This window comes from Atractosteus spatula, chromosome 13, assembly GCF_055471065.1.
Source record: "Atractosteus spatula isolate fAtrSpa1 chromosome 13, fAtrSpa1.hap1, whole genome shotgun sequence".
In the NCBI taxonomy this organism is placed as follows: domain Eukaryota; kingdom Metazoa; phylum Chordata; class Actinopteri; order Semionotiformes; family Lepisosteidae; genus Atractosteus; species Atractosteus spatula.
Genome location: NC_142718.1, coordinates 39,079,155 through 39,097,597, shown reverse-complemented (window position 1 = coordinate 39,097,597; position 18,443 = coordinate 39,079,155). Strand labels below are relative to the sequence as shown.

Below are 18,443 nucleotides of genomic sequence, written 5' to 3'. Positions count from 1 at the left end.
AGTTCTGCTTTGCACTCCATTGAATGCATCCCACTGATCTGTTGCAGTACAAGTACAAGGAAGGCTTCCGCAAGCAGACCGGACACCACATCGGCGCCCGCAGTGTCAAGGACGACCCCTTGATCATGCTGGCCCTGAACGCAGCCAAGATCGCCAGTGACGCTGAGTACAAGAAGGACTTTGAGAAGTCCAAGACCAAGTACAACCTGCCAGTGGACATGCTGGGCTTTGTGTTGTCTAAGAAATGCCAGATCCAGGTCAGCGACATTGACTACAGACGTTACCTGCACCAGTGGACTTGCCTGCCCGACCAGAATGATGTCATCCAGGCCAAGAAAGCCTATGAGCTCCAGAGCGATGTAAGTTCAAGCTCACCAAAGCAGCTAAGTAAAATGTAGACAGACTGAATGTCTCAGATTTTTTTCAACTGGATCTTATTGAACCCTGTACATGAGTGCTCTTGTATCAGCAAAGCTCTCATGTAATACTGTTCTTTGGAGAAAACTTTGATTGTTTAATTCAATGTCATTGTGCCTTAAAAAGAAAGAAAAAGAGAAGAACTGGCCCTCCCTGTATCTGTGTTTCAGTGGGTGTACAAGAGTGACCTGGAATGGGTTCGAGGATGTGGCTGGATGCCAAACGGTTCCCTGGAAGTGAACAAAGTGAAGCGTGCCCAGGAGATCCTGAATGATCGACTCTACCGGCAGCACCCCAGCACAGTCAAGTTCACCAGTGTGGTTGACCTGCCTGCCATCGTATTGGCTAAAAACAATGCCATCCAGCTTAGCGATGTAAGGGCTTTCTACTCTCTTCCTTATAGCCTGCAGCCCACATGATGGGTCTGTCTATTACAGTTGTTAAAATATATCATCATTAAAGATATGTGTGTGTCAGGCATGTCATTTTTAGTCTATTATTATACTAGAGTTATGCATTGAAGATTTGCTTTATTTTGAATTAATCTGTAAAAGCAAACTAACAAAATACACAGTATGTGCCCTACAGAAGCTTTAGGGATCGTGTAAAATTGATTCTTGGTGGCCCTAATGAATTTTCTCTGTTTGATTTCCTTTTTTCAAAAGCTGAAGTACAAGGAGGCATGGGAGAAAGAGAAGACCATTAGTCATGTGATGCCTGATACACCAGCTATTGTACTGTCGAGAGCAAATGCAATCAATGTCAGCCAGGCAAGTACAATATAGTATTTTTGTACTTCAAAATTATTGATCTGTAACACCGTAACTAACACAAAAACTGGCCTTGATGTTTGTGGTTTGTTATGGATATTCTATATTCAAGTTAATTTGATTAGGATTTTTAAGGGAGAAAAAGAAACAACAACAACCTACTGTTTTACTATATCCTATTTCTAATTTATTATTATGTGGGTTTTTTTTCCATTGTAACAGTTTGTTGAGGTTCTAAACCCCTAAGTAGGACTCTGTTGCAATTGCCCTAGTGGGGTGGAATGGAAGCAGATATTGCCTAGAGGCTGTAAATGCAATTAAATGTGTAGACTGTGGCAAGAGTCAAAAAGGTCATTACGGAATGTCTATATGCCTGAGCTCTTTTGCATCTGTAGATTAAACAGGCACCTTTTCCCTTTTCGGGGTTCTCCAAGCTTTGTAAAGTCTTTGCCTCACATTTCTCACATTGCGTTGTCACAGAAACTGTACACTCAAGCGTGGGATGAGCAGAAGGCCAAAGTATATAACATCAAGGAAGATGCTATTTCCGTTCTGAAGGCCAAGGCTTCTAGGGACATTGCAAGTGATGTGAGTGGAAGCTTCTTGAGCTGTCTTGGATTGTTTACATTTTACAAGACACCACTAAACAAAATCACACATTCTAATTTGTTCTATTCCATCCATACCTAATGTGCAGTACAAGTACAAGGAAGGCTTCCGCAAGCAGACCGGACACCACATCGGCGCCCGCAGTGTCAAGGACGACCCCTTGATCATGCTGGCTATTAATGCTGCCAAGATCGCCAGCGACGCAGAGTACAAGAAGGACTTTGAGAAGTCCAAGACCAAGTACAACCTGCCAGTGGACATGCTGGGCTTTGTGTTGTCTAAGAAATGCCAGATCCAGGTCAGCGACATTGACTACAGACGTTACCTGCACCAGTGGACTTGCCTGCCCGACCAGAATGATGTCATCCAGGCCAAGAAAGCCTATGAGCTCCAGAGCGATGTAAGTCCAGTATTGAAGAACTTATTTTCCATTCTACTAATAGAGCTCAGGTGTGATTTTACCTGTAATTTTAAGATCTTCTGACCTGCTGGGGTGTTATAGGCTAACTTTAACTAAAAATTCTGATTTAATTCTAAAGCTCAAAAAATATACAGAAGAAGATAGAGGCAAAGTGCTAAAGAATTATGCAAAATATATCCTCTAATGCTCTACTCCCTCTCTGTTAATTCTGAGAAATATTTTCAAAGATAATTCACATTGAAATAGTTATTTATGATTGCAAGTTTAAACAGAAGGCAAGAGACAATTACAAAGAAATTAAAGTGTGCTTTTGATTTAAACTTCCCCTGTGAGTGAAGTTTTAGAACTATTAGTTTTTGCTCCCAGAAAATGTACTTTTACGGCTTTTTTTTTAAATGGTTTTGTGAGCCATTCGCATGTAAATAATGTGTTTCGATTACTAATGATTTCATCCCCGTTTGGAGAAAAGCATAGGTGCAGTAAAAAATCGATAACAAGCCCTAGAAAACATTTTCTCATAAGTTAAGCAGATGCCTCATGAGCATAAAGCAGTTTTTGTTCTGAATGGGAAAGAAAGTAATGACCATTGCAAAAATCTCACATGAGGGAATGTGTCGATCTGCTCTTGCCAGGCAGTGTACAAGGCAGATCTGGAATGGCTGAAAGGAATTGGCTGGATGCCGAACGATTCCTTGGATGTCAAGAAAGTGAAACATGCGCAGCACATCCTCAGTGATGTAAGTACCTCTAGTATGTTCCTTTCTCTCTATTTTAAAACCATCTCACTGATCGTTACCGAAGGTGTTGGAAACAAACGCATCAGTTAGGTGCTCGCAAGTTCTGTTTAGACAGTTTTCTTCTCTTCTGCCTTCCTCCCAGCTTGAATACCGGACGAAACTGGACACCCTGAAGTTCACCCCTGTGGTTGACAGAGTTGACTACGTGACAGCAAAGCAGGCAGCAGAGATTCTCAACGATGTGAGTAACGCTTTTGGTAGGAATTCATAGGGCTGTGTGACAGGAGAGGCTGTGCTGTGCCCCTCCTGGGGTCAGATCCTGGTCGCTTGTGAGCTGAGACGCTCGGCTCTGCTCCGTGGACAGAGCAAAACTTCACCTCACCAAAAGAAGGGGTCTTCTGCTGCAGCAGATTTCTTCATTGTCTGGGTTTGTAGGAGGCTTTCTCATTGCCTCTGAGCTCTCTTACACCTAGAAAAAGAGGAACTCCACATTGTGGTGAAGTCATTCATCTCTTCTCATAGTCTGGAATATATGGCCACACACTGACTGTGATGAGCAGCTGTGTGACAGAAAAAAGAAACACCAGTCCTTTCGTGTTCATTGTGTTTTACTGATCAATAACTTTTACTGCGTGTCTCTTTTCGAGTACTTACTGTAAGCGCAATCGTACAAAAATGAAAAATGAAGTAGCAAGTTATACATTTTGTGTTCTTTTAGTATTTATTCTTAATATAAATATATTAGCATTAAAAATAAAATGCTGTAGCTGTTGTAATGACCAGAACTATTCGATTTGTGCACGAGGTCAGTCATTTCTATAAGATGGGTCGGGAAGTTTGTGATAATGGGTCCTGGGAGTCAGGAACAAGTAACCCACCTGTGTTGACAAAGATGATATCCTGGATTCTTTCAAGATCCCAAGGGATTAGACCTTCGAATCAATTAAATATTAGCTGTCAAACAGGCCTGATGGGCTGAATAGGCTCCTCTACTTCATAAAATTTCTTACGTTCTTGAAATCTGGCCATTTTGTCCTCCTCAGCCTTCATTGGAGGACTGTGTTTCGCCAAGGGCTGGTGAAAACCCAACAAGTGATTAACGGGATTGTGTTTGTTTTTCAGGCTAAGTATCGTGAAGCCTGGGAGACAGCCAAGACCAAGTACACGATGTTGGACACACCACTTCTGGCGACGGCAAGAGAGGCAGCCAAGAACATCAACCAGGTAGATGGGTTCGCCACTCATACTACTATAGCTACAGCTGGCAGATGGCAGCTGGATGCAATACTGTAGGTCGTCAATGCATCCAATGAAGACGAAGCTCATTTATACTATATTATATGCTATATTATTTTTTTTATTATTATACTATCTACAGTTCCTATGTGGACACAAGTAAGGCATACAGTATATATTTTATACAGTGCTTTTAAAGCAAATTTATGACATGTTGCCATAATCAACATGCAATCTTGCTACTGTGATGTGGTAGCTTTTGATTTTAATTTGGGCAGGTGTTTCATAATGTATGTATATTTTTTGATAAGGTCACTGTCTAATCTGTTTGCCAAATGATTGTGATCATATCCAAAAACTTGTCCAATATAAACTGTATAATGAATTGCTGTGTATATTTTGACTAATTCACTTTTATTTCACACCAGAAACTGTACAGAGAAAGCTGGGACAAGGAAAAAGCTACGAGTTACTTCATTCCACAGGACTCTGTGGAAATCAAACACGTTAAACACAGCCAGGGCATACAGAGCAATGTAAGTGATGCACAGATTTTGAAGAAAAAGGTTGTCTGACATCATATGTAGAGCTAAGATCAATTTTGAGCCCATTACGTACATTAGACAATACAGAAAGAAAGAAACCACATGATTTTAATCATTTCTTGTGACTGTTTTTGGTACATAATAGTACTGTGTGATATATTTATTTTAAATGAGTAGGCAAGAGCTGGGTATTTTTTTGTTTTCACGATTTTCTTTTATAGGTTGTTCTAAAAAGAGGAAATATGTTTTAGTATTTTAAGAATTTGGATTCAGGGTTGAACTAGTCATGGATGCCACATTCATTATGAAACTCCTCCTCAGAATCACCTGTGTTCCCTGGTTTACAGTACAAGTACAAGGAAGGCTTCCGCAAGCAGACCGGACACCACATCGGCGCCCGCAGCGTCAAGGACGACCCCTTGATCATGCTGGCTATTAATGCTGCCAAGATCGCCAGTGACGCCGAGTACAAGAAGGACTTTGAGAAATCCAAGACCAAGTACAACCTGCCAGTGGACATGCTGGGCTTTGTGTTGTCTAAGAAATGCCAGATCCAGGTCAGCGACATTGACTACAGACGTTACCTGCACCAGTGGACTTGCCTGCCCGACCAGAATGATGTCATCCAGGCCAAGAAAGCCTATGAGCTCCAGAGCGATGTAAGTACTGCATAATCAATATGGAAGAAGCACTTATATTCCATCTTTTTTAATAGTGGATTTTAGGAGTGCTTTTCCCTGTAATTTTAATATATTTGACATGTTAATTAGATTTTTTGTTAAAATCCAGCATCAAATCTACAAATCCTGACATTAATTTTTGAGGATCACAAAAAGGAAGACTGAGGTGCTGCGGTATGACAGGGAACTGTACAAAAATATACCCTTGCAAAACTCCCTCCCTGTTAATTCTGAGAAGTATTTTCAAAGTCATTTATACTGAAATTGAAAATTGTTCTAGTAAGGTTGAACTGAAGGCATGAGAGAGTCCCAAAAACTGTTAACTCACAGAAATGAAAAATGGTATGCTTTTAAAATATCATTAAGATCACTCACGTTCATTAAATCAGCTGAATAAAATTTAGATTTATAAGTGTTTAAAGAAACCACGTGCCAACGAATCAGATGTGCAAAGATAAAATACTGAGTGTCGAATTAGCGGTTGATGGTGTGAAATATCTCTAGGTGCTGTTTTATGAGTGTGATGTTCTTTGTTCCAGTTTGTTTACAAATCGGATATGGAGTGGATCCGTGGATGTGGGTGGGTTGCTCTGGACTCAGTGGATCACCAGAAGGTCAAGAAAGCTCAGGAGATCCTGAACGACGTATGTTCAAGTCTCATAACATAAACTTTCCATTTGAAATGAATCAGTTGCTTTAAAACATATTTTATTATCAAGACTAATCACCATTCTTTTCTCATTTTTTGAAATTTTACAGAGAGCCTACAAGAAAGGCGCCAAAGAAGGCTTTGCAAAGTTCACGCATGTTGTCGATCGTCCAGAAATCGTTCTTGCCAAGATAAATGCCGCAAATCTCAGCGACGTAGGTGTCCTTCAAATTTCCGAGAGAGGCCGCTGACTTTCCTAAATTGGAAGTGGTTCCCCTAACCAGTAACCTTGTGTGTTCTGGTCTTGTTCTCTGTCTCCATAGCTGAAGTACAAAGAAAGCTTCAATCTGGAGAAGGGTCACTACATTGGATCAGAAGACACGCCCCAGCTGGCTCACTCCAGAGAAGTGGCCAAAATCATCAGTGAGGTATCGCATGCATGGTGTTGAAGCACAGCCACATCTGCAAAGGAAAAAAGACTTAAATACGTACTTTCAGTCATGAAGTGAATATGATAGAATGTATTTGCACGATATAAACCTTGCAATTTTTTACCTTTTTTTGCATTGTGTTATACAAGTTATACAATCCATATAGTAATAATTCTTATTAACGTATGCTGAGAATCAAAATACAAAACTTCGTATTCTACGTTTAAAGAAAAATAAAGTATACAGGTTTTGGAAATTGATTATATCCTCTAGGCGCCATTGTGATTAATGGGTGTAGACCCTCTGTTGATCAACTCTGCTGATAAAAATAAACAGTCATGATCGTCCATTGCACCTACCGAAAACTCATTGTCATGTCCCTGGCAACTTTGTTGAATTACCAGTTTTAAATCATGTTTCTTTTTATCCTTTGTATATTTAAGTATAAAATACTCTTTTGGCTTTCTAAGTAAACCTTACGGCGTTTGAACAAAAGGGAGTTTACTATAGCTCTTCTGTTATTGTGAATAGTGTTAAAAATATTTGGATCTGCTGGAGCAGTGTTTATGTCTCTTGAATTTCCCACTGTGTTTTGCGCCTGTCTGTTTTTTGCTGTTTTAAACAATCGGACTGTGTTGTCTTGGCTGTAGAAAGTGTACAAATCAAACTGGGATGGAACCAAAGCCACGAGCTATCAGCTGCCTCCTGATCACCTACCACTAGTGGGCGCCAAACACACAAAGCAGATTGTCAGCGATGTGAGTTGATATTCCACTCTGATATACTCCTTCTGTTTGCCTAACTCAATTGGAGTATTATATAGTACAGTATAATATTCCTTTATAGTTATCATAGCACCAAAATGAAAATAAATTCCTTTGGTTTAATAACATGGCAATGATTAATATACACTGTTTGTATCAGCTTTCTTGCTTATTTTTTCTTTTTATTATAAGAGTACAAACTAAAACATGTAGGAATTAAATACATTATGCTCACGGTTGTAAAGAGGTCTGAATGCGCTCCGCTCATTCACTAACCCTTATGAAGGGTGTAATCTCATTGGGTTATTAGAAATATTTTATTTTCTTTTTAGATTAAATACAAAGAAGCTCATGAAAAGGCCAAGGGTCACTATCTGGCTGGAAAGGACATCCATGACTTCCCTAGTGTTGTCCATTCTTCTGCGATAGAGAAGATGAAGAGTTTGGTAAGTCTGTCTGTCTGTGTCTTTTCAGTAAATGAAGTGGTAAGAGTTACTGGAGTATTTATTCCAGTAATGCACATTCCTTACTCTTGAAACACTACAACCCTGGAAGCTGCTCCTCATATCTATCTCTCAGTTTGTCCCTGTAGACCCATTTCTCGACCTGTCTGTCTCTTCTATCTCTGCCGCTTTCTCATTGCTGTTTTCTTCATGTTATGTTGAATCAGATGGCCTACCGGAAGGCTTATGATGAGTCCAAGACCAAGATCCATATTCCCTTCGACATGCTGAGTCATGTGATGGCCAAGAAGTGCCAGCAGATCCTGAGTGAGGTTGAATATCGCCAGCGCCTGCACCAGTGGACGTGCCTGCCCGACCAGCACGATGTCATTCACGCCAGGAAGGCCAACGAGATCTTGAGCGATGTAAGATCTCTCATGTTAGATCTTGATTTCACACAGGAAGATTGTTCCGCGTTTGCTAACAGCTTAACCAGTGCAACCGGGTTAGTGACTCCTGTTGACCTCAGCTGCAGTGATGTGGTGTGATACGGTGATTATTCAGGCACAGTTTAGAAACATGGACAATCCTAACTAAATACGCAGCATGAGGAGGTCACTGGCCCATTTACAATAAGTCTCAACAATACAAAAAGTTGAACACTTGATAACATACTGTACCTAAGTGGACAGTTTCAGGTTACGGATATGCTGATCATTTTAGGCACATCACTGTTATATTATGATAACAAGCTTTATTCATTTTGGACCTCTGTGAACCTCTGCAGGTGTTCTATAAAGAGGACCTCACCTGGCTGAAGGGGGTTGGCTGCTACGCCTGGGACACCCCTGAAATTGTCCGCGCCAAGAAGTCCTATGACCTCCAGAGTGAAGTAAGTGTTGCTCTGCAGTAAGGCTGCGCACACCAGGGTCCTGCCAACACAACCTGATCCTGTGAAAGCAGGATGTATTTCCTTCCTTTACTTTGGCTTGCTAACAACAACTCCACAGTGAAGTGATTATCTAGATCCACAGAGAAGTGATTATCTAGATCCACAGTGAAGTGGCTATCTAGATCCACAGTGAAGTGATGATCTAGATCTCAGTCTTTGGGTCTGGATTTATGCAACCTGTTACTTAGTCTCTGTGGGTTAAACTAGCCCACCTCCGTTTGCCTCATCCCGAGATTAGTATCAGTAGCACAGCTCTGTGATGACTATGTAGGTTGTCTTTTCCTAATGGCTTTCTTTTTGTAATTGCAGCTTCTCTACAGGGATGCCGGTAAAAAGGAATTCAAGAATTTCTCTGTTGTGACTGATACCCCAGTCTATGTAACTTCGGTTACAGGATACATACAAGCTAGCGATGTAAGTCATGTAATGGAAATTCCTGCATGGCAATGTGAGATTTTTAATTTTGTACAGAAAATGCTGTCATTAAGTGTCAGGACACTTAATGCTACATGATTAGACTTGAAGACTGTGTCTGAGGGACGGTTAGCACTGTTCTTGGGACCTGGGACAGATTCTGGAATGGGGTGCCTTCCATGCAGAGTTTACATATTCTGCCCTTGACTTTTCGGGGGGGGGGGGCACCAGTTCCCTTTCATCCCCCAAAGACATGCTGGCTAGACTGATTGGCGTCTCTAAACGTGCTTGAGTGTGTGGGTCTGTATATGAGCTCTGGGACAGATTGGCGTCCCATCCAGAATGTAGTCGCGCGTCACTCCCAGTACTTCTAGAGTAGACTGTGACGCTTGCCAGAAATATGCAGCTTTCTGATAAAGGATAAAAGTTAGCACCTGATTTTTTTTTTCATCCACAGATTTCAATAAAATGTATTGATTTATTCAATTGTTTTAAACAACTCTTTTTTTCAGTTACACTACAGAGAGGCTTATCACAAGAGCAAAGATAAATATACCACAGTTCTGGATACAGTTGACTATGCGAGAACTCAAGGCCTGAAGTCCCTGTACAGCAATGTGAGTTTCTGAAGATTTTCCCAGTTTCCTCAAAGTCGCACGTCTTTCCTTGCATTTTAAAAACAACATTATTGTTTATTATTAAAAATGTTTTTTTTAAGCATTTAGTACCAGGGTGGAGAGATAGGGCCTGTATGCCTCATTGTGAATTACACCGTCTTTTTCCTTCATTGTTTTTTGTGAGACAAGTCTTAATAAACATAAAATTTCTTTCCAGAAAACATACACGGATGTCTGGGACAAGATCAAAGCAACGAGCTATAAACTGCCTTCAGACTCCTTCTCTTTGGCTATTGCTAAAAACCAGAAGAACATCACAAGTGCTGTAAGTAAATCGTAACCAAAAATAGCTCTTAACAAACATAAATATTTCCAGGGTTTATAATGTCAGGTAATTGATTCCAGAATGGTTTTATATAGCATTTCTTGGATATTTGTGCTAGCTATCTTTGGAGTGAATGTGAAAGGTTAAACTGAATATTGTCTGCCTACTTATGGCCTTAGTGAGACACTCACTCTGCTGCTTGAGGAAGCCCGGAGTTTCTTATCTTTCCTTCTTATCAACTTGCTACATGAGACAATGATATCTCTAGTTCTTGAACTTTTAAGCTGTAAACTTTAAACTACTTTTAAACCCTATTATTATAGTGCTTTTCTTCCCAACAACATCAGTCAGAATTCATACCTTTGTATGCACTAAAATCGTTTGTCTGGAGTGGTTGGTGATTTATTGGCTGAACCAGGGTGTAGATGAGCTATAAGCTATAATTTGACACAGAACGTTTCTTTATCTACGAAGACAGTAACGTTGGTGTGATGGTGATGGGACCAAGTACCGTCGCCAGGATCTCTGGAAATATACAATAAAAAATGTGTTACTTGTGCAATGTTTGTTCTTCTTGGGACAAGAAGACTTCGACACACAAATTTAGATTCTTATTGCAATTTTCCTATCGGCGTGCTGTAAGCTTTTCTTCATTGCTTGCCTACAAGGAAAAAGGCCAGCAGTGTTAACGATAGCTTTTTGATTCCTTCCAGCTGAAATACCGTGAGGACTATGAGAAGTTCAAGGCCCTGTACACCTTGCCCAAATCTGTGGAAGATGATCCTGCAACAGCAAGATGCCTGAAAGTCGGAAAATTGCCTATTGATGTAAGAATTTAAGAATTTTTAAGAATATGAGGGGTAATTTATATCCAGTTAGAAGTGCAATCCAATAAATAAAACTTTAACATTAGATAACTTTAGATTTTGTTGGTTAAATACTGCATTTCCTTACAGTTACTAATTTGGTGGACTGTGTGTTTATGTGCCCAATGTTGAAGTCTTGAGCATGTACAGCAGCAGTGTTAAGACAAGGTGCAAAAGATCCATCCATGTGAAAGCTCCTGGCTCTCTTGTCCTATAGCGTCTGTACAAGGCGAACTATGAGAAGACGAAGGCCAAGGTGCACATTCTGCCAGACATGCTGGAGCTCGTTGCTGCTAAAAACACCCAGAAGATGATCAGCGAGATCGACTACCGCAAACGTCTTCACGAATGGATCTGCCTGCCCGATCTGCAGCTCCACATGCACGCCCGCAAAGTCAACGAGCAGCTCAGCGATGTGAGTACCACGCTTGGAGAAACCGATGCAACTGTCATTATCTCCAGCCATTCATGTCCTGGGTTCAAGTCCAGCACTTATTGTTAAACTCCAAATGAAAAAAACACTTCAAAGTGCCTTCTTAGGGTAACATTCTGATGTATTTTATAAAACAAAGCCTTTGTATCACTCCCAACTGTAGTTTAGAACATTTTTTTCCTTTTGTTTGGTTATATGTGAATAGCCATATCCACATATAACCAAGTCCACCCCTGTACTGTACTACATTATTATGCATGTATAGTTAAAAGAAAAAACGATATGTGATCATTAAAGTGCTAAATCATTGACTGTAAGGTCTTTTTAACATCATTGATCAACTGAAAGGTGCAACAGTAATCACAAAATGATAGTAATCAGTTAGAATAAACAGCATGCATCCCTCCTCTGCGTCCAGCCTGCACTTTCTCTCTCTGCCTCTGTGATCAGAGCACTCCACTGCAATGAAACAGGGAATAAGACCAGGAGTCAGCTTGTAAAGTAAAGCTTGGGCAGGGACAGGAGGAGGCTCACTCACTAGCTAGATTCGTCTCACAATCCTAGTCTTTGGGCGGTTCATTTGAAAGTTGCTCTTAACAGCTTTCGGCTGAGTTTCGCCCCCTGTCTGTCCTGTCTTCTTCCATACAACACCCTGTCTGCCAGACTGCATTGCGAATAAACGAATTTGCGCATGTTAAATTTACAGATTTGGAGATGCTACTTTTACGGCCAGTTACCTGAACATCACTTGGCAGGATAAAATGAGCTAAAAAGTCTGAACATCTTTCCAAAAAGCCATAGCTCTAAAACACAATTCACTCAGTTTTATTAAATTCAAGGAATGGGTAAAGGGTATTCCATTGCGACCTGCTTCTAACAATGTTCTCTCTTACTCTCCAGATTACATACAAGGACGATTTGAACTGGATGAAGGGCATTGGGTGTAATGTCTGGGATACCCCTGAGATTCTCCGCACCAAGCACTCCTATGAACTCCAGAGCGACGTGAGTGCTCTCCGGCCACCAACATTCTTCCCTCGACTTCTGTCATTCATTTTGTTAAATGAGAAAATCACATTGGCAGGATTTTACCTAAGACCCATAGGAAGATACACATCGTGTGCATTCTTTCTTCTTTCAGCTCAAATATAAGGCCAAGGCTCAAGAACAGAAGAAGAACTTCACTGTGGTGACAGACACTCCTACCTACGTGCAGGCTGTGATCAGTGCCAACCAGCTGAGCGATGTGAGCACCTTGACGTCTTTAGCACTCAAGAGGAAAAAGGACATTCGTTATTCTCTTTGTTCTTTTCAATGATACGTGAAACATGATTCCGACTTCCGTTAAGTGCATCGCATTCGTATCCTCTCTCGTATGTGATCTGTTGATCCGTGACGTCACTTTCTGTGTTTGCAGCTTGTCTACCGCCATGACTACGTGAAGAACGTCAAGGGCACAAACACGGCACCTGCTGTCACTGTGGATCTCGAAAGGGCTAGGGAAGCCAACAAGATTCAGAGCGACGTAGGTTGACCCAGCGTTGAAAAGAAACATACTCCCTAGATAAGCGCACTGTCAGAGAGACCGTGCACAGTCAACCCTAGATAACTGCTGGCTTAAATTTCATTGTTCTTTTAGAATTGCCGATGGCAGGATCTGTAACAAGTTCTAAAGACTGATGTGCCGTTCTCTTTCCTACCCTCAGAATCTCTATAAAGAAGCCAACTATCGCTTCATGCCCACGGGATACACCCTTCCTCCAGACACCCCAGCGAATCTACAGGCCAAGAAGTGCGGCATCATTAACAGCAATGTAAGATCCCATGTTCCAGCTGTGCTTCCCAAAACAGACGAAACGTCATTCAGCTGAGCCGACATGATAGCTTGTTTAGGAACAGCGCCTTAAGGATTGCAGGACTGCTGAACAAGTTACTGAAACTGATACCATAGCTGTTTTTAAGAAAACTGGGTGAGATGCTCAGATCAGTTAGCTACAATTAGGGGAGCCAGACAAGCCAAAAGGCTGCCTCTTGTTTGCAGTCTTTCTTATGTTGTAATCCTTATTTTAGAATTAAAATATCCCCCCCCCCCTTCTTACTGTAATAGATTAATGCTCTGGATGTTTATCAGTAGATTTTTCATTTCATTGTGAGCTATCTGTTGTAACGGTTTTTAGATGATGTGTTTCTTAATCAACAGCATCATTACATGCAGACATAAGGCTAAGACCTACTTTTCTCTGTTTTCACAGCAAAAATACAAGGAGGCCTTTGAGCTGGTGAAAGCGAAAAGCTACACTGTTCCCCATGACAGTGTGAACTTTGTCAATTTGAAGAAAGTGAATGAGTCTATAAATGAGGTAGGGTCCAAGTAAGCTCAGTGCTTTCTCTTATCTAGCATCTGTGGAGAAGACTAACAAAACGCAACTTTTCTTTCAGAAATGTCATGGTGAGCAGTTCTGATATTCGCACCATGTATTTTTCATTTTACACTTACTGTGTTTACTCTCGAAACCTGCTGACTTCATTTTCATGTGATTTTACTTTACAGTGATGCTCACTGTGAGAATGTAGCGTGTAAATAAAAATGGACTGTTCAAAATGTATTCATAGCAGAGCTGGGCGATATACTGTGTAACATACAGTATGTCTTTAAGTATAGAGTACCTAAAAAATACAGAAATATTACTACATACAAAACAAGTCACTTTATCTTGATTAGACAAGCTCCGTGTTTCTGATTACGACGTTGTGTGTTACAGATGAATGCAAAGGGTGCAGTTTCTTAGTGTTTGTGTTTCTTCTGCAGCGCTTGTACCGCCAACTATATGAAAGCACAAAGGACAAGATTCATTCCGTCTACGATACTCCTGAAATCAAGCAGGTTAAAGCCACCCAGGAAGCCATCAGTGATGTACGTCTCAGTTTAGTTTGCTTTACAATTTACCAATCCCTGTTTTAAAGGAGCATCAGACATTAGAGTCTTTTCCCATGTTGGTTCTGTTTGTTGGACTATAGTTCCACAGTGGATCCTCAGTGTCCTTGATCCTTATTTTTTCCCCCAATCATTTAGAAATTGTCATTATTTAATCCAACAGATTGTCATTATTTGTCAATCATGTCAATAATGTATACATAATGTAATAAATGTAATAAGCGATAATGTAATAATGTATAAATGTGTTTCTATTCTTTCACAGCTCTGCTACAAGGAAAAATACTTTAACATGAGGGGCAACCTTATTTCCATGCCAACGACTCCAGAACTGATGCACTGCCGCTATGTTAACGATATCACCAGTGATGTATGTCTATTAAAATGTAAAGTGTGTGTGCATTTGCCTACAGTTATGTAAATTGAACTGTTTTTGTTCTTCTAGGACTGCATGGAATATGGATTGCAAGTATAGAGATTGTTTAAAATATTATATTATAGAGAACATTAAAAATTGTAATTGTTATAATCAGGTCTCACAAGCAGATGTACCAAACTGTTTCTAAATGCTTTCTTTTAGTAATAACCAATCCTTTATTCACTGTATAATGTAATGTTTTCTTTTTGCCAGTCCATACGGTGTGCTTTGTTTCCTATCACAGACGCAGCAACTAAAACCACTCCTGTCCTTTTCCCCAGGTGAGATACAAAGAAGACCTGCAGTGGCTGAAAGGAATGGGATGCTTTCTCTTTGATACCCCAGAAATGGTCCGTGTCCGTAATGTGACAAAACTCCGGGTACGTCTCTTTAAAACACTTCCAAGAGTCAAACTGGAAACAATAATTTACTTATCACAAAAAAAACAGCATTCTCACAACTGCTATTATCTTTTGTATAAAATTGAATGATTCATGAATTATTAAAATTGAATTATTTGTGTTGCAGTCTAACTATGGCACTGAGGCTAAGAAGTTGCATGGCAAATTCTCTGTGGTTCTGGACACTCCGGAATACAGGACTGTGACAGAACTCAAATCACACCTGAGCAGCGTAAGTATCTGTTGTCAGTAGAAATGAGAAACAGCCTGAGAAATGACAAACAGCACCCAAAGTATATTACTTTAGAATGCCTTTGAGAAGGGTTTGTGAAAAAGTCAATTTAAATGGAAGTTCTTTATTGATGTTAAGTGTGGGTGGGTGTCGACTAGAAAGCCAGTTTCACCTCCCTGTTCAAGATCAGAATTGTTAACGACATTAACATTCATTGCATGTCACATGTCCCTCGTCTTCCCCGCCATCTCCCTCGCTGGCTCCGGGTTCTCTCTCCTCCCTGTAGAGCTCCAGTCTCCTCATCCTCCGCTCAGGGCTGGCCATTAACCAAGCGGGTCAGGCCAAATCTGAGTTCACTCAGTGAACTTTCAGAAAACATCTGATTCTGGGATGTCATTATTCCTCCTGTAATTAAATGATATATTTCGGGGGAAAGTGTAAATTTAGCTGCAGCAGGAAATAAAAGTATTTAAAAAAAGATTATATGAACAGAAAAGGAGTGGTGCTATTGATCTTTTTTATTCAGAATAATATTGGGTGCAACAGTCATATTATTAGTGAGTATTTGTAGTACATAATACTGACATCTCTGCATCCAAATTTCATGTCTCAGGCTTTCCTCTTTCCTATTTGTGCCTTTCCTTAGCTGGTGTACAGAGCTGCTGGCAATGAACAGAAGACAAAGTACACTCCTATACCGGACAGCGTGGACTTAAACAGAGCCAAACTGGGTCAGCAGATCCAGAGCCAGGTAGACTTCTACAATTAAATTCTACAATTAAAGCAGGCAGAAAGCTGAGGTCTCGTCCATATCTAGCACAACCATGCAGTGTATTCTATATTATTGATTTAATTAATGCCCCTGTAAAATATCTGTATATTTGTATTGTTATTATCAAGATTAGCAACTTTTAATTTGTTTAACATGCAGACAAATATGATGTAGGAACAGGCATCTTAGGAGTATCTTCAAAGCTTGTATTCTAATGGAAGCTGTCTGTGTCTCCTGCAGTACCTGTACACTGAACTGGCTACTAAAGAAAGACCTCATTTCACCCCTGAAGCCCAGACTCCTGCTCTGACTCATGCCCGAGAAATGAAAGTTATCACCAGTGAGGTGAGAGTCCCGCACCTGTTGTGTAAAACTGATTCTTTGGGCTTTGTATTGAAGACAAGAACACATTGACATTTTGTAAAAAAAAAAAGGATAATTTAATTAATGCAGTGAGAAATATGAGTGCAGTAGAAATCACAGTAGTGTAAGTTCCAGTAAGCATGAAATCATAGCACTGAGAGAGTGACCAAACATTAAACAAGTTAATGCATTGAAAGAAGCATTTTCTTACCTCATTAAATTTGTGCTCAACCCCATTTTCTCTTTTCTTTTACAATTTGCTGTGTTTTTCAGAAAAAATACAAGGAACAATATGAAAAGATGAAGATGAAGTACACTCCCATCGCCGATACTCCAACGCTGATTATAGCCAGAAAGGCTTACCTCAATGCCAGTGATGTATGTCTGCCATTTTGCTTGAATGAATCTTTGTTATTGTGGTTTTCACTTAATATTAATCCACTGTTTGCACTTCTTTCCGCAGCTGCGCTATAAGGAATCTTTTGAGCAAGCCAAAGGACATTATCGTACTGTGAAAGATGCCTTGGACATTATTTACCATCGCAAGGTCACTGACGACATCAGTGAAGTAAGTACCGTTGAAGTCCTACTGGGTTCCAAAACATAAGACTGACTTGATTTTGAGCTGCAAAATATTATTCCACCATAAGCTCTTTGGCGATTGAGCTCTTGGTCATTCTACACATCTCCTCAACCAGATGTGGTACAGTACAGTAGGTACAGTCAAACTGTTAAACACATAATAGTTTAAATAGCAATGCTTTGAAATATGTTCGTATAGTTTTTTGATTCATGTTCTGAAATGTCTGAAGGATTTTTACCCATCCATTTAGACCAGTTCCAGGAGATCGGTTGTCAGTGAAGTAACAAGTGTTTTTTGATCTTTCTGCAGGTGAAATACAGAGAAAAGTATATCAACTCTCTGGGATTATGGAGATCTATTCCTGACCGCCCAGAGCACTTCCACCACAAGATGGTTTCTGAAGCAGTCAGTGATGTACGTGCCACGCAGTGAGGATTATCCACCTCCTGTTGGAGTGCAACAGTTTCACATAATCAGCTTTCCCCTGGTTAAAAAATAGTGTCTAAAATTACATTCAGAGCTATTTCATTTCAAGATAACATCTTGCATTTTGTTTAGTTATCACTGACTTCAAAAACAGCAATGAAATTTGTACTATGTGTAAAGTTTCAGAAATGAAAATCAACAGGGAAGAAGAAACAAGTGAAAGTGACATGGCAGACAGACATTTTAGCAGGTGTGAGCTTTCTGTCTTTGCTTCGTTCTCCTCTTTATCAGGTCAGATACAAAGAGGACTTGTCTTGGCTGAGAGGAATCGGCTGCTATGTGTGGGACACTCCTGATCTGGTCCTGGCTGAGAAGAACAAGGAGCTCTACAGTGTGGTATGTACTGTATGGCAGAAGGAACTCTTGCTGTAGCTCCAACTCTATTGTAATTTAGTGCAGACAAAAAGTTGGGGCAGCCCAGTGACTGAAACACTAAGAAATCCTCCACGCAGGAGGTCTACACTAGTAAAGGACATTTCTGTACTGGGTGATAGTTAGTCTTTTGCACTGTGCTTCTCTTTTACTTGTACTTTCCTTTGTTCATCTGCTGAAATGCTGCAGCAGTTTTTAATTCTGAAATAGAATGAATGAGAATTTTGGAAAGTGGTTATGGTACAGTAGTTAAAAAAGTAAAGAATGTTTTTTGGTTGTTTATAATTTACAGAACAAGTATCGAGCTTCATTTGAGAAGAACCGGGCAAACTTCAAATACACAGCTGATACTCCAGTTTACAGAACTGCCAAGTACGCTGCTCAGCTTCTCGATGAGGTATATGGCATATGTCACCCATTTAATTTCTATTCATATATAAACTAAGATAGGTTACAGTTGGTTATACAAAGTTATTATTCTCATTAACTGATACAGTTATATTATATTATATTAAAAATGCTAAGGACATACTGTGATATAGTTGCAATGTTTTTTTTGTTAATTGAATAAA

General features: G+C 40.1%; 1 protein-coding gene across 16 annotated transcripts in view; it reads left to right on the top strand.

Moving 5' to 3' along the window:
- Nucleotides 1-18,443, top strand: part of neb (nebulin) — a 90,008-nt gene that overhangs the window by 46,546 nt on the left and 25,019 nt on the right. For all 16 annotated transcript variants that reach the window (XM_088931419.1, XM_088931432.1, XM_088931420.1 and 13 more), the window contains 38 exons: nucleotides 48-359; nucleotides 588-791; nucleotides 1,083-1,187; nucleotides 1,668-1,775; nucleotides 1,885-2,196; nucleotides 2,850-2,954; nucleotides 3,097-3,195; nucleotides 4,077-4,178; nucleotides 4,619-4,726; nucleotides 5,083-5,394; nucleotides 5,955-6,059; nucleotides 6,175-6,279; nucleotides 6,388-6,492; nucleotides 7,146-7,253; nucleotides 7,592-7,705; nucleotides 7,930-8,127; nucleotides 8,490-8,594; nucleotides 8,964-9,068; nucleotides 9,581-9,685; nucleotides 9,903-10,010; nucleotides 10,724-10,837; nucleotides 11,094-11,291; nucleotides 12,210-12,314; nucleotides 12,451-12,555; nucleotides 12,727-12,834; nucleotides 13,016-13,123; nucleotides 13,562-13,669; nucleotides 14,119-14,223; nucleotides 14,510-14,614; nucleotides 14,944-15,042; nucleotides 15,191-15,295; nucleotides 15,942-16,046; nucleotides 16,308-16,412; nucleotides 16,704-16,808; nucleotides 16,894-16,998; nucleotides 17,323-17,427; nucleotides 17,731-17,835; nucleotides 18,164-18,268. In XM_088931419.1, coding sequence (XP_088787545.1) covers nucleotides 48-359; nucleotides 588-791; nucleotides 1,083-1,187; nucleotides 1,668-1,775; nucleotides 1,885-2,196; nucleotides 2,850-2,954; nucleotides 3,097-3,195; nucleotides 4,077-4,178; nucleotides 4,619-4,726; nucleotides 5,083-5,394; nucleotides 5,955-6,059; nucleotides 6,175-6,279; nucleotides 6,388-6,492; nucleotides 7,146-7,253; nucleotides 7,592-7,705; nucleotides 7,930-8,127; nucleotides 8,490-8,594; nucleotides 8,964-9,068; nucleotides 9,581-9,685; nucleotides 9,903-10,010; nucleotides 10,724-10,837; nucleotides 11,094-11,291; nucleotides 12,210-12,314; nucleotides 12,451-12,555; nucleotides 12,727-12,834; nucleotides 13,016-13,123; nucleotides 13,562-13,669; nucleotides 14,119-14,223; nucleotides 14,510-14,614; nucleotides 14,944-15,042; nucleotides 15,191-15,295; nucleotides 15,942-16,046; nucleotides 16,308-16,412; nucleotides 16,704-16,808; nucleotides 16,894-16,998; nucleotides 17,323-17,427; nucleotides 17,731-17,835; nucleotides 18,164-18,268 — 4,920 coding nt within the window. The remainder of the gene's footprint in view (nucleotides 1-47; nucleotides 360-587; nucleotides 792-1,082; nucleotides 1,188-1,667; nucleotides 1,776-1,884; nucleotides 2,197-2,849; nucleotides 2,955-3,096; nucleotides 3,196-4,076; nucleotides 4,179-4,618; nucleotides 4,727-5,082; nucleotides 5,395-5,954; nucleotides 6,060-6,174; nucleotides 6,280-6,387; nucleotides 6,493-7,145; nucleotides 7,254-7,591; nucleotides 7,706-7,929; nucleotides 8,128-8,489; nucleotides 8,595-8,963; nucleotides 9,069-9,580; nucleotides 9,686-9,902; nucleotides 10,011-10,723; nucleotides 10,838-11,093; nucleotides 11,292-12,209; nucleotides 12,315-12,450; nucleotides 12,556-12,726; nucleotides 12,835-13,015; nucleotides 13,124-13,561; nucleotides 13,670-14,118; nucleotides 14,224-14,509; nucleotides 14,615-14,943; nucleotides 15,043-15,190; nucleotides 15,296-15,941; nucleotides 16,047-16,307; nucleotides 16,413-16,703; nucleotides 16,809-16,893; nucleotides 16,999-17,322; nucleotides 17,428-17,730; nucleotides 17,836-18,163; nucleotides 18,269-18,443) is intronic.